The sequence below is a fragment of the Hydra viridissima genome, unplaced genomic scaffold, assembly GCF_058129835.1.
Source record: "Hydra viridissima isolate aposymbiotic clone 2 unplaced genomic scaffold, HvirCarnegie_v1 scaffold_2, whole genome shotgun sequence".
Classification (NCBI taxonomy): Eukaryota; Metazoa; Cnidaria; class Hydrozoa; order Anthoathecata; family Hydridae; genus Hydra; species Hydra viridissima.
In genome coordinates this window covers 15,862,550-15,876,110 of record NW_028324301.1, presented here as the reverse complement: position 1 = coordinate 15,876,110, position 13,561 = coordinate 15,862,550, and the positions used below count along the sequence as shown (strand labels likewise).

At 29.4% G+C, this 13,561-nt stretch overlaps 2 protein-coding genes across 3 annotated transcripts; both read left to right on the top strand.

Annotated features, from left to right (window-relative positions):
- Positions 1 to 803: 803 nt before the first annotated feature.
- On the top strand, positions 804 to 12,131 carry LOC149892209 (torsin-1A-like). 2 transcript variants are annotated; one of them, XM_090080387.1, is made up of 3 exons: positions 804 to 918; positions 1,367 to 1,515; positions 11,188 to 12,131. In XM_090080387.1, exons 2-3 carry the CDS (start codon positions 1,401 to 1,403, stop codon positions 12,060 to 12,062), a joined length of 990 nt encoding a protein of 329 aa, XP_089936513.1. In that variant the 5' UTR covers positions 804 to 918; positions 1,367 to 1,400; the 3' UTR covers positions 12,063 to 12,131. The 2 variants fall into 2 exon arrangements, with proteins under 2 accessions (XP_089936513.1, XP_089936514.1); XM_090080388.1 differs by lacking the exon at positions 804 to 918 and having other exon boundaries at positions 1,283 to 1,515; positions 11,188 to 11,655; positions 11,740 to 12,131.
- On the top strand, positions 4,613 to 6,172 carry LOC149892210 (uncharacterized). The gene is made up of 2 exons (XM_090080564.1): positions 4,613 to 5,042; positions 5,678 to 6,172. The coding sequence occupies exons 1-2, from the start codon at positions 5,013 to 5,015 to the stop codon at positions 6,170 to 6,172; spliced, it is 525 nt and encodes a 174-aa protein (XP_089936690.1). The 5' UTR covers positions 4,613 to 5,012.
- Positions 12,132 to 13,561: the final 1,430 nt, after the last annotated feature.

The following is a 13,561-nucleotide window of genomic DNA, read 5'->3' as shown; positions in this document are numbered from 1 at the left end:
TATATGCTATATGCTATATGAAAACATACTTTTTTATTTATGCATATAACATCCGAGTCTAGGTTTTATTAAATATCTTCTGACTGTTTAAGGATTTACTACAGAACCTACTGCCCTCTCTAGGTCTTTGACTAATTCTGCACTAACTATTTAACGGTGGGGCAAAGAAGCGACTTTTAAAAATTCTTTATCACATCTTATTAGCTTTCTTGTTCAACCAGACTTTTTTTATTCACCACTTCGCTGGTTTCTTGCTGCATAAAAAAGCCCAAAACATTAAAAAATATTATTTAAAAAAAAATATTACAACTTGATGTTTCTAAGTATTTCTGAGGTTACTTTTTAAGCTAGATTTATTATATTCATTAAGTTAAAAGTTTTTGAGTAGCTGAATATAAAAACTTTCTATTATCAGAGATGACATCTTTTTATCAGAATTTGGTGATATTGTAGTTGTTGTTGTAAAATAATGACTGTTATTTCTAATTCTCAGCATTTCATTTAGATTATTATTACTTTTTTAAAAAAGTTGAGAACTAAGTTTAAAATATTAAACAAATAAGCTAAAAGAAATACTCTCTATAAACTATTCTTAAGTTTCGATTAAGGCTATATGATATTACACGAATGTCTGTTAATTTCAGAAATTACACAATAGAATAATATTCATCCTCTTTATTGATTAAATAAAATAATTCTTTAACTTTCTGTTTGTAATTCGATACCTTTTCATAACACAAATATAGCACTAAAATCCTTACCAAATCAAAACTAAAATTGAATTGTTTACAATTAGTATATTTGATATTTTTATCATAACTTGAAATATTGAGCGTAAAAGATTCTATAAGACCTGAAAATATAATTTTGGTGAAAGTTACAATGAGTGCCGCTTTCTTTTTTTGAATTCAATATGTGGTGAGTTAGTGATAAAAAGATATACTTTTACCGGAATAAATATTAAGCTGTTTTTGTTTTTAAATAGTTTTAACAATAAATTTTTTATTGGCCTCAGTAATCAATTGTATTTGGAAAAGGCGCTCTAAAACAACACTACTCTAAAAAGACCTAGACGCATGAGTTGAATATTAAAAAAATTTCGCTAAAAGAACTAAAATATAAAGTTTATTGATTTTTCTTAGAATTTTTTTCATTTTACTAAGAAAATGGTTACGATCGAATGTTACGAGTTTCCGGTTTGATTTCCAAAAAAACACGTTGAATAAGAAGTTGATACAATATTTGTTTTGCAAAAACCTTCGACAACTATAACCTTACTTTTCTAATTTTTTACGAATGACAGTGTTTGTAAAGTTTTAGTTTTAAGATTATATTTGAAAATAATCTCATTGACTTCTGCTTTTAGCAACAAATTTTACTTGTAAGAAACTCAATTCCAGATGATCGGAAAATTGAAATCGATAATCATATTGATTTCTTTAAAGTTCGTGTATTCTTTTGAGCCAGTTACAATATTAGCAGTTGGTTTATATGCTACTGGTACTGCTTATGCAGGTAGTATGTAACGTGTTTTAAATTGTTCATTTAGTTGTCAATTGCAATAGTGAAATAGTTGTGTAGCTATAAATTTATTAATAAATTTTGATGTTTTTTATATAAAGCTTGGGAACAAAACCTACCCATTGATTAGGTAGTTGGATTGCAATATCACCTTTTTCTTTGTCTAGCGCAAAACTATAATGGTAGTGCAATTATCTCGTTTCCTTAAAATTACTGAGACTACTAAAGGACATCAGCAAAAAAAAATGTTAAAAAAAAAAGGAATTATTTTAAAACGTAAAATAATATTACAGGCTACCAAAACCTGGCTTAATATGCACCATGTTTATTCTGGCGCCCATGTTTATACAGGCTACCAAAACCTGGCTTAACATACACCATGTTTATTCTGTTTAAGTTTTGTAATAAGTATAAAACGTTAAGCTAAGAATAAATAAAAATCAAAATAATCTTAACGTGTCAAAAATAAGGTAATGTCTCTTATAAAATCCTCTGTGACAAAACTTAGAAAAGGTTTGCACAGGCTTTATTTGAGTAGAGATTTATGACAGGGTATCAAAGCCTGAAGTGAAGGATCCTATTCAGAATTATCAAGAAAAAGTTCAAGATGTAGAAAGGCAGTTACTAATTTGCCACCAAATTTAATGATTGCAGAACGAATTTTTTATTCAGATCTGCAATTAATTTCATCCCATCCGCGCTCTAATTTTAAAGAGAACATAATTAAAGTTATTATTTTCTTAAAAAGAATTTCTCAACACCCTTAATAAATTTAAAAATCATTTAATTTAATGCTTTTTATATAGTATTTACTATCCTAATTGAATTAATATTGGGGTATCGAGAACCAGTCCTTTATATTTTCTTAAAAGTTTTTTTACTTTTCATAAGTTTAAAAAACTCTTTTGATATATATCAGAAGAGTTTTTTACAGCTGTGAGACATACGGACAAACTTTTCTTCAAAGTTGAGTTTTGTTTGTACTTATTAAACTCGAGGTTATCAGAGTATTCATTGTCAGAAAACAAATATTCTAATGGTCAGAATATTCCTAAAATGTGCTTTCATTCTCATAAGATGAACTACCATCTCCTCCTAATACTCCAACATAAAGTATACTGTCTAAAGATATAGAATCCAGTATTTTGTTGTATTCGTTTTGAATGTCTCTACGACGTCGTTGTTGTTATGAACTTTTTGTTAAGGGCATAATTGTATCTAGATAAAAATTTTCTTATTTCAAGACAAAAAAATGGCAAACTTACACCAAGCAAACTTCTGAAAACTCCTTCCTCTCACTGTTGTTTTTAAATATTATTCTCAATGGAAATGTTGTGCTCAACCAACCACTAAAGCAGTTTTTGGCGTTATTAAAAACACCATTTATTAACGGGTGATTACTAAAAATCTGGACAAAACTAAAAATGAAGTAATTTTTAATCTAGAAGACCTATTTTATTGTTTTAAAAAGAATAAAATAGCAAACTTATTCTATTTTAATAAAAACGTTTATCTCAATTCAACAAGACCTTGTCTTCATATTGCGTCGAGTCTTTTGCTAGTAGACTCTGCCAAGCGTTGTACCAGCTCTTTGTCGAATTTCTTAAAACAGTAAATTATTCTAGAGCGTAATTGATCCAAATTCTCTGCCTGCCAACCATTTTTGTAAACATCTCCTTTGATAAAAGACCAAATATGCTCAATACAACGACATTCAGGCATATTTGGAGGGTTTTCACTTTTTGTTACAAACTTTATACCATTTTCATTCAAAAACTTAACAGCTTTGTTTGAGTAATGGGCACTTCCTAGATCAGGCTAGAACATGTATTTGGTATTTTTTGGAAGCTGTTTGATGTGTGGTAATAGTTTTTTAGTCAAACATTCATCAACATAAATATGCTGGTTAATAGCTGTTCCAGACTGTACAATAAATAGCGAAATGACCACGTAAACCAATAATTTTTCTTCAAATTTCTTTTTTTCTTTGAATTTAACATTGTTTGGTGTTAATTTGATGTTACTTGAATAGAAATTATTATTACTATTAATTTGGCTGTTCGAGAGAGTAAAGTAAGACTCGTCATCAAGAACCCAAATAAAATCTTTATAATTTTTATAAAGTTGACCACACAAACGCCGGTTTTTTGCTCTCTGGCTCTCAGTTCGACTTGGAATCTTCATTTGTTTTCTTTTTTTTATTGATGTTTTGGTTTTCATTGTCTTAGAAATAAGTGACTGAGAACATTTGAACTTTTTTGAAGCTATACGCTGAGAAACGCCACATTTATGGTCAAAAAGCTTGGTAAGTTGACTGATGGCGCGCTTAGTCATTATTTTCGGCTTTCTACCACTTCCAGTTTGCCTTTCAAATGGTTTATCTTCTTCTACACGTTTAATAATTCCATATATAATCGATCTTGATAAGTTTTCTGCTTCAAAATGAGAAACAGTGAATGATTTAGGTTTATCTGAATTTTCTTGATAAAACTGGTACACACGTTTTCTCTGGAGCTCTTCGTTTGACGTCATTTTTATTACTAAATTTAAAATACTTATATAAAAGTTAGTATATATTTCAAAAGAAGAATAAATTTGCAACATTTTAAAAATTGTTTGAAAAAATAAGTATTAGTTGCATATAGAAATATGATGTAAGCAATTTTGTCCAGATTTTTAGTAATCACCCGTTACTAAAAAAATACATATTTATGTTTAAACTAAGAATAACGTTCTTATCTTTCAGATCATGAAGCGATTTTAGTAAAATGTTATGCACTGAAACCATTAAAATATTTCGTCGTTATATTAGTAGGTAATTTATAATAGCATGTAACTTTATAATTTAAAACTTTTTAAAAATTTTTATTATTATGATTTATGCCGTTCCACAGTGGGCCATAACGGCCAATTTTAAGACAAAATTAATAACTAATTTAATATTAGTGCTACATTCACTATTTTTGGTATGAGTACCAATATAAGGTTTGAGCTTCTTATGAAGGTGTTATATTTTATTTAGTTGCAATGGATACCTATTTTTTTGCATTGCAACAACCTACATTTTGTAGTTGCAGATTTGTTATGTGTGCTATACATATCAAGTTTGCAACGAGCACCTGTGCAAGGTCTGCGCTTTTTATGAAGGTGTAATTTTTTATTTGGTTGCTATGGCTACCTATTTTGGCGTAGCAATAATCTTTTGTGTCATATGCACTAAATTTGGTAACAGTACTAATACGAGGTATGCATTTTATATTATGATATTAAGTTTGTTGCTATAAAAACCTTATTACGCATAGTAACAAGCTTTTCATAGTGACAGCAAAATTTATACAAATTCTTGACTTATATACCGCAAATTATTTTAAAAAATAGGATTTTTAACTCTCTGGTGTTCCAAATATATGTATATGAGAACTTTTTAATTTATCTTAATTATAGAATACTGACAATATCACCGACTCGGATTTTGATGAAAATTGGCTCAAATGTTGGGCATAAGGGCAGAAGAAAAACATGTAAATTTTTTTGACTTAGCTCAATTTTTTCCTGAGATATGACCTATCAAAGTTTTGACCTTTTCACTTGACCTTGGTTATTTAAAACTTCATAACTTTTTTCTATTATACTTAGGAAGTTGATTTTGGTGGCAAACAGAAGCTCTTGCATAGACAAATAGCTTTGTGTCTATACAAGAAAGTGATAAGTTCAAAAAAAAAAAGGTTATTGGTCATTTGGTCATTTGACCTTGACCCTGGTCGATGGCAAAGGTCAAAGGTCATAATTTTTTTTTTCCACATTGCTTTTTCTATTGTGGATGTCCCATGAAAAAATCTTTTTGGGACTCTCATAAACAGCTTTAGAAAATTCTAAAAGTTTAATATTTATCGGTCTTACAAATGCAATACTTAGAGATCATTTTCTGTAAAATGCCTATTGTAGATATATATTATTATTTATTTCCTTTTTTCCTATTATTTTCTAGGTTGTAATTTAATTAGTAGTGCTATATATACATACTTAGTCAATATTAAATGATATGAGGCTTGAGGCTATATATATTCATATTAAAAAAAACAATTCATTTCCATTGAACTAGTCATCAAAAGACAAATTAGGAAGCAGTTTTTAGCAACTTTCAAATTAAATTTAGATTAAAAATGGCATTTCAAACGCAAATGATTGGCAAATCGAATCCACAATATTGAAGGAAAGATTTTCGAGTACTAAAACGATACCTGGTACCCAAAAACTTCATTGCTTTGAACCATTATCCACGATTGAACTTCAAGTACAAGATTATAGTTCCAGTTCTGTGTCTAGAATTAAAAAAATTACGTCACAGAAAGTTAGCCAGCTAATCTTCAGATCAATTATCGGTTACATGGTTGTAGAGTATGATGAACATTGGTGGATAGGTTGTGTGTTGGAGAGCAATCCAGAAAAAAGAGAATTAACCATGAACTTTCTTCACCCTTATGGTCCAAGTCAACTTTTCTCCTTCAAAGATCTTCCAGATATTTTTATTGTTGATTTGAATAATCTTTTGCTAGCTGTCGAACCTAAAACTACAACTGGTCGGTCATACTTCATTACTTCTAAAGAGTCTGAAAGAGCAACCAAAGCACTTAACTTGCATCATCGTTAACTATTATAGCTTTTTTCAACTTATTATTAGCAAATATGTATTGCAATGGTTATAGTGTAAATATCGTACTGAATTCAGAACTGTGCTTCCATGTAGTTAAAACAGCTAAATAATTCATTTTTGTATTTTTCCAACAGTATATATATATATATATATATATATATATATATATATATATATATATATATATATATATATATATATATATATACCAAATTGTAGTATATCACCAAATTATAGAATATTTGGTTAATGGTAGCTATTACTTAACTTAGGGCCTACGTTCAATAAACTACCTTGAAATACTGTATAATTATAAGTTTGTAAAAAAAAAGGTATTTAAATAATAAACTTTTAGAATCTACATTTAGTTTAACGTTAATCTCAAATCTGTTTATGGGAATCCCAAAAAGATTTTTTCATGGGACATTCACAATAGAAAAAGCAATGTGGAAAAAAAAATTATGACCTTAGAACTTTGCCATCGACCAGGGTCAAGGTCAAATGACCAAATGACCAATAACTTTTGTTTTATTGAACTTATCACTTTTTGTATAGACACAAAGCTATTTGTCTATGCAAGAGCTTCTGTTTGCCACCAAAATCAACTTCCTAAGTACAATAGAAAAAAAGTTATGAAGTTTTAAATAACCAAGGTCAAGTGAAAAGGTCAAAACTTTGATAGATCATATCTCAGGAAATAATTGACCTAAGTCAAAAAAAATTTTCTGTTTTTCTTCTGTCCATATGCCCAACATGTGTTCCAATTTTCATCAAAATCTGAGTCGGTGATGTCGAATAGGTGGTTCCCCATTGATGTGGAATGCCCTTTAAGTTAAATATAGTTGTCGATTATTTTACTAACAATATCTAAGCAACGTTTTTATGTAGGGTTTTTGTATAATCAATAACATATAGTAATAAAAAAAAAATGTTTAATTGACAGTTGTCACGGTATAAAATCATGCTTAATGTTTCAGTTACATAGTTTACATATGAAAGTATCGGCAACCAAAACTGTTTTTAAATCATGAAATATATTTTTTTCAGTGAATAAGCCATAAAAACTGTCACCAAACATGGCCGAAAAAATATAAGCATAATATAAGCAAAAAAAAACGTAATTATTTCAACCAATTAAAAGCACAATCTTCGATTAATAATTAAATGAGTCAAATACGTTCATGAAGATAAACAAAAATGCCAATCGATAGCCAATTTTTGTATTAAAACTGCAATTCATATTTGTAGTAATATAAATTACCTAACATTAAATGGCAAAACATAAAAAAATATTTTTCTAAACATTTTAAGAAAAGCGATTTTGAAAAGTGATTTTGAAAAATTTTGAAAAGTGAAAAAATTTTTTAATTTTAAAAAAAATTAAAAAATTTTAGTTAAGACACATTTTTTGATTAACAATCCCAATGCTTTTATGTTTCAATAATATGTTTAATGAATATGTTGCGTTCTTTGAATAGTAGTTTTTTATACAAAAATTGAAAAAAAACAATTTTGACTTTTGGCACACCATGGCCCACTGTGCGTTCAAAGGTTAGTATAAACTTAGCTGCGTATAAATTTTTTTTCATCTCTAGAAACAAGTTTCTGCCATGCACGTTTTTTTAATGGCGCTCATTTCAAATAATTGTTCTGTAAAATCGATTGTCTTTAGTTAAAATGTCTTCTTTCTGTTTAACTGATCTATAAAAGACATTTTAAATGCATCTATATTTAACCGAAAAGAGATATGCGTGCTGGGTATGGTCTCTTCAGCTCCCCTCCCCCCCCACCACACACACACACACTCTTCTCCTTTCCTACTATAATGATTAATTATGATGGAGAACTTTATACTGATTAAAAATCGTATAAAAGCAGGTCTCAAAATCAATAAATAGAATAATCTAAAGTTGAAAGAACAAAAAATACAAATTGAGACAACATCACTACCAATTATGTCCTATCTCTCTAATGAGCAGTGTTATAGGTGTCATAAAGAATGTTGCATTTGTATTTTTTTTGCATCATATTTGACTTTTGTGATATTGGTCAGTTTTTTATATAGATTTGTCACCTCTTTATCTACGAAAAGCTTCACTTAGATTAATGTAAAAAGTTTTCATTTAGACCAATCCAGTTTAATACCTATCCTTTGAGCAACATTAAAACAACCTTTAAAGCATTATCAACGTTCTAGAGCATTATGCGAAATGCACTTGATATATTTCTTAATATCCGATAGGATTTCATGCTTCAGGTTATTACATCAAAAGTTAAAAAATAAAGAGCTAAGAAACAAATATAAAAACAAGAAATAATAAAAAACAAGAAAAAGTTATAAACACGCTGAAAACAGGGTTCTTACAATTACTTTGTAATTGCAAATTTCACTTTGTGAAGGACCGCAATACAGTATTTTACCAGTTTGTGAGATTGATTCTAAACTTTAGTTTAAGCAAACTAAATTTGGTTTTGACTAAACATTTCTGGAGGAAGCTTGTTGCTTTAATGGACAACAAAGATCAAGCACTTATTGAAAAGTTTAATAACATTGATGCATATTTGACCAAACACAACATAATAAAGTAACATGACTTTTTACATCTATTTAAATCTGTTTCTAATAATATGATTACAGAAAAAAGTGACTAACTGCATATGCATATTAGTCTAATATATATATCAAGCTTGCAATATAAGTAAAACAGTCTAAACTAGCAAGTTTAGACTGTTTTACTTATATTGCAACTGCAACTGCTCTCAAATCCAGCAGTAAAATAAAAGAACTTAACTATAGCATTACATTATTAAAATGTTTTTGAAGTTCAGAAGAATTGCAAATGCATTAGGACCATAAACTCATATAACGGCTGAAAATATATATACATACTTAGCATTAACACTATACCTAAGCTTGATAATGCCTAAGCTAGAAAAGTGCACAAATAGATACAAAAGCAGATGTAGTATATTTAACTGGAAATAAAAATGAAGAGGAATAAAAAGCAAATATTTATTGTGAAAAACTCGGCGATTATACTACAGTAATAAGTTGTTTGAAAATACGAGAAAAATAAAAGCTTTGAAAATCTTACAAAACTGTTGTTACATATACTTAAACAGAATAAGTTCAAACAATGGTTTTGTAAAAACAGATATATTTTAAAATATGTTTATGAAAAGCTTTTTTTTCTTGGCTAACTTGTTATGTTTCTTATAATTTCTCTGCATATGTTGAATCTGTTAGTGTGTGATTTTGTAAAAGTTTTACCTCCTTCTGGCTCGGGAATGTTTTTCATAGCATTATACAGTATTTTTTGGGGACCATGTACAAACACTAAATAGTTTTTTTAAAAACTTATCGCATTTATTTTAGTTGATTTTAACCAAAATAATGTTACAAAGAAATTAATAAGAAATTTTTAATTTTTAAGCCTTGGTTTTTCATTCAATTTGCGATAGTAAAGGATCTTGTGCAATTGCACTTGTTGCACTTAAAATGGTGAGGCGCTGCTTTTTCTAGGTTTTGCTTTTATAAACAAAGCTTAATAGCCGAGGAATATTTTTTTTATAATTGTTACAAGCTTTCTATGCAATAACAAGTTTTATTTATTTAGTAATAACTAATTCAAAAATTCATGCTACCCATAATTTTTCTTTAGTTGTTGTTTTTCAACGACCCTAAGCTCCTGGCCGCAACGTACAATTTTGCGAGGCCTCATAGCACAGACGGCCATGCCTTAAGTATTTCGGTAAGTAGTGGTTCTGTCCTTTTCTTGTATGACCAAAAGTGTAGGATAACGATACGTTTTTAGTAAATCAAATTCGTTGAAGTTGAAATCACTCCGGCTAAAGGTCTGAGATACATCACTTTCTTCCAACTTAACCCAGTTTTGCCTTTGCGAACTTTCGTTTTTATACGCACTGTCCGTGGTTGATGTAGGAGGGCGACACAAGTTAGTGGCACCATTTTTCTTGCGCGATTGTTGCATCTATACCATAAGTAACACATTTCTCTTGGCAATTTTATTGGACAGTGCAAAGAGTTAATGAACAGTTAAATCACTAAACCTAAACAACTAAATCACTGGAAATCTTCGATAATCAGTTACAGTTTTTGGTACTTCGAAAGTACTGCACTTAGTAAGTCAATACTCTTCAGAACTTAAATACAATTATTTTTTAAAATCAAAACAGCTATTTAAATCAAAGATAAGCCTTGTATAGATAGAAAAATGAATGAATTTGGTCAGAATTAACTTTTAAAAAACTATATTTCTACTTGTTGCATTTAACGGGGCTTTCTTTGTTCAAATTGTTCAATATTATAAGCATCAAAATCTCGGTACGAAAAGTATCGTGTAGTTGGTCATTTTTTACGATACCCGTCTATTGATACCTGTAACGATACCGAAACCGAATCGCCGTCAGTCTCTGATGGGCTGATTTTTTCGATACCAATTTTGAAGTATCATTGATGATGTTATTGTTCATACAAGACTTTCGAGACTCTGATATATAAGCATCAGTGTCTTGGTACGGTAAGTATCGTGTAGTCACTGAATCGGTCATTTTTTGCAATATCCGTACTAAATACCGGTAACAAAATGGCATCGATCTTGGTAGGACAGATTGTTTCGATAAACAACACTGATGTATTGTTGGTGGTAGTATCGCATATAAGAGACTTCCGACACTCTGAAAGTTACTGTTTTTGCAAAAATGTGAAATTTATTTTAGAGATCGTGGTCTATCAATTCTTTCTTAAGTGGCTTTCTTAAATACTGCTTTCATTGCAATTATTGTCAACTATCATTGTTCAGTTTTGTTTAACAAAAGGATTGCATTAAATATACTAAAAAACATTCAAATAATTCTAGCGGGGAAAAGCACTACCAATAAATTAAATTTTCATTTTAAAAGTGACTGAAAGTCTCTTGTAACAGAACCTATTAACCTTGCAAACCTTGAAAATGTTTTCTTGAATAAAATTTGTGCACTTTTTCGTTTAGCCAATCCTCCCTCTCCAGATGAAGAACTTTGCAATGGAATTTGGTTAATGCAAAGTATAAATGGCATTCAAACTAGTTTAAATGAAGAACTATTTGGGCAGCATTTAGTTAGTAAAATTGTTGCTAAAGCTGTAGAATCCCACAGTAAAGATAAAAACCCACAAAAGCCATTAGTTATGTCATTTCATGGATGGACGGGTACCGGTAAAACTCTTGTATCTAATATTATTGCAAAACATTTGTTCAAGAAAGGGGTTAAAAGTGCATTTTTTCATAAAAAAATTGCAACATTAGATTATCGACATAAAGAAAATTTGAGAGCATACCAAGCAGACTTAAAAGCATTAATTGAATCATCTACAAAAAGTTGTGAACGCTCATTATTCGTATTTGATGAAGTAGATAAAATGCCAGAGGGCCTTGCAGATGTTTTAAAGCCCTACCTAGATTACCATCCTTCAATCGAAGGTACAGATTATCGCAAGAATATATTCATTTTTCTGAGTAACACTGCTGGTGACAAAATAAATAATTTCACTTTAAATCATTTAGCAAATCGAAAACTTAGAGAAGATATTACCAGTGCTGAGATGGGACTACTCTCATCCGTTGTTGCATTTAACACGCCAGGTGGTTTGAAAAATTCTGATATTGTTTTATCAGCCTTGATAGACTTTTATGTGCCATTTTTACCACTCGAACGTAAACATATAAAACAATGTGCAGTAGCAGATCTTAAAAGACGTAATATTTCATATGATGACAGTATCTTAGAGGCTATTGCTTCTGAAATGCATTATTTTCCAGGAGAAGAAAAACTCTTTTCTGCAACAGGCTGCAAACATGTTTCAAAGAATGTGGATTTGTTTACATAAAAGAAAGACATCACATTAATATATTGTATGACCGGCTTTAGTTTTAAAAAGATCTTTTATTCTTTTGTTCAATACTTTTATGGAGTTTTTAAATAAAAAGTAGATGCGAGTTCTTCAAGTTCGGCGAGTTCGAGTTTAAAATTCTTGTTCAACTTTTTTAATAAAGTTTTTAATTAACAAAAGTTTTTAAAAATAATTTCAGCTCAAATTGTCAAGTTTCATTTTGACTCAAATAATTTAATCGAATTACACAAATTTATCGAGTTTCACAAATTTACCAAGTTTATAAATTTTAACAAAGTTATCTAACAAATACAATAATTTTTTGAGAATATTAATAAATCGAATACTGAATCGTCATGTATTATTATATGAGAATATCAATCAATCCAATAGTGATTGTCATATATCACTGGAGCTGAGCTTTAAGTTAAAGAACAGCTCCAATAAAACGTTTTTAGTGTATTTGCTAACATATGTTTCTTTGCCAATTCAACATCCAACACCAAGTAAGTTTTTGAATTAATTAAGTTTTCCTTTTTCTTTTTGTTTCTATCCCTTTTTTAAGTTAGTTAATTTCTAAAAATATTGGATAAATTTGACAAAACTCAAAAATTTATCGTCAAGTTTAACAATTATTTTATTTGAACTTGAACAGTTTTAAATCTGTGCTTATTTTTTGTCGATGATTTCTCTTTTTCCCTCGTCACAATAGCAAACTAGAAGCCAATAATAAAATGACTCATTGTGACGAAAATCTAAAAAGCAAAATTAAAACCCTGTCACATACTGTTGTCTTTCTTTTTAATTATCGGATAATGTCAATTAAATATAATTTTATATTTTTTCAAGACTTCGAAGCGATTCTGGACATTTTTTACAATGGCAAACAGGAGTCCAGCATGGAAACATTTCAAAAAGATGGTGAACAAGGTGTATAAAAAAGCGAACGTCAAACCTGTAAAACTATACTTTTTCTCACACATTCATCCAAAACATCTTTATTCAATCTTCTGGAAAGTTGTTACCTAAAATATTTCATGGAAGTTCAACAAATAAGTGAAGAGACAAGCAGAAAGAGGGCTAAAGAAGATGATATGACATGCATTAAAGTTCTATCCTAAGAGTCATTACAAACTATATTCAGTAATAAGCCAGCTGAACTTTTAGAAAAGTAGTAAAATTGGGAAAAGCTAAGCCGAATCAACCAACAATCAAGGCATCATTCCAAAAGTCGACTCTTAAGAAACTCAGTGATTCAAAGCAAATATGTTTTGATTTTAGAATGACAAGTTTCATCTCTGAGGTAGATCTTCCTCTTAATACAGCTGATGGCAGAAGTTTTCAAATGCTCATGAATATGGTAAATCAAATGTGAAGCTGGCGTGGAAATAAGCAATGAGATTTTAACTGATATGCTTTGTGCTGATCATACTTTTCACTTAACTGTTACAAAAGGTTCTATTAAAGAAAAAGTTAAAAAGATATTTTGCAAAGTG

What these genes read in the sequence shown, in the direction of transcription:
- LOC149892209 (XM_090080387.1), top strand. Translation starts at nt 1,401, where the DNA reads ATGATCGGAAAATTGAAATCGATAATCATATTGATTTCTTTAAAGTTC. An exon ending in TACTGGTACTGCTTATGCAG is followed by an intron (nt 1,516 to 11,187) that starts GTAGTATGTAAC and finishes TTTTTCGTTTAG; the next exon opens with CCAATCCTCCCTCTCCAGAT.
- LOC149892210 (XM_090080564.1), top strand. Translation starts at nt 5,013, where the DNA reads ATGTTGGGCATAAGGGCAGAAGAAAAACAT. An exon ending in TAAGGGCAGAAGAAAAACAT is followed by an intron (nt 5,043 to 5,677) that starts GTAAATTTTTTT and finishes AATTAAATTTAG; the next exon opens with ATTAAAAATGGCATTTCAAA.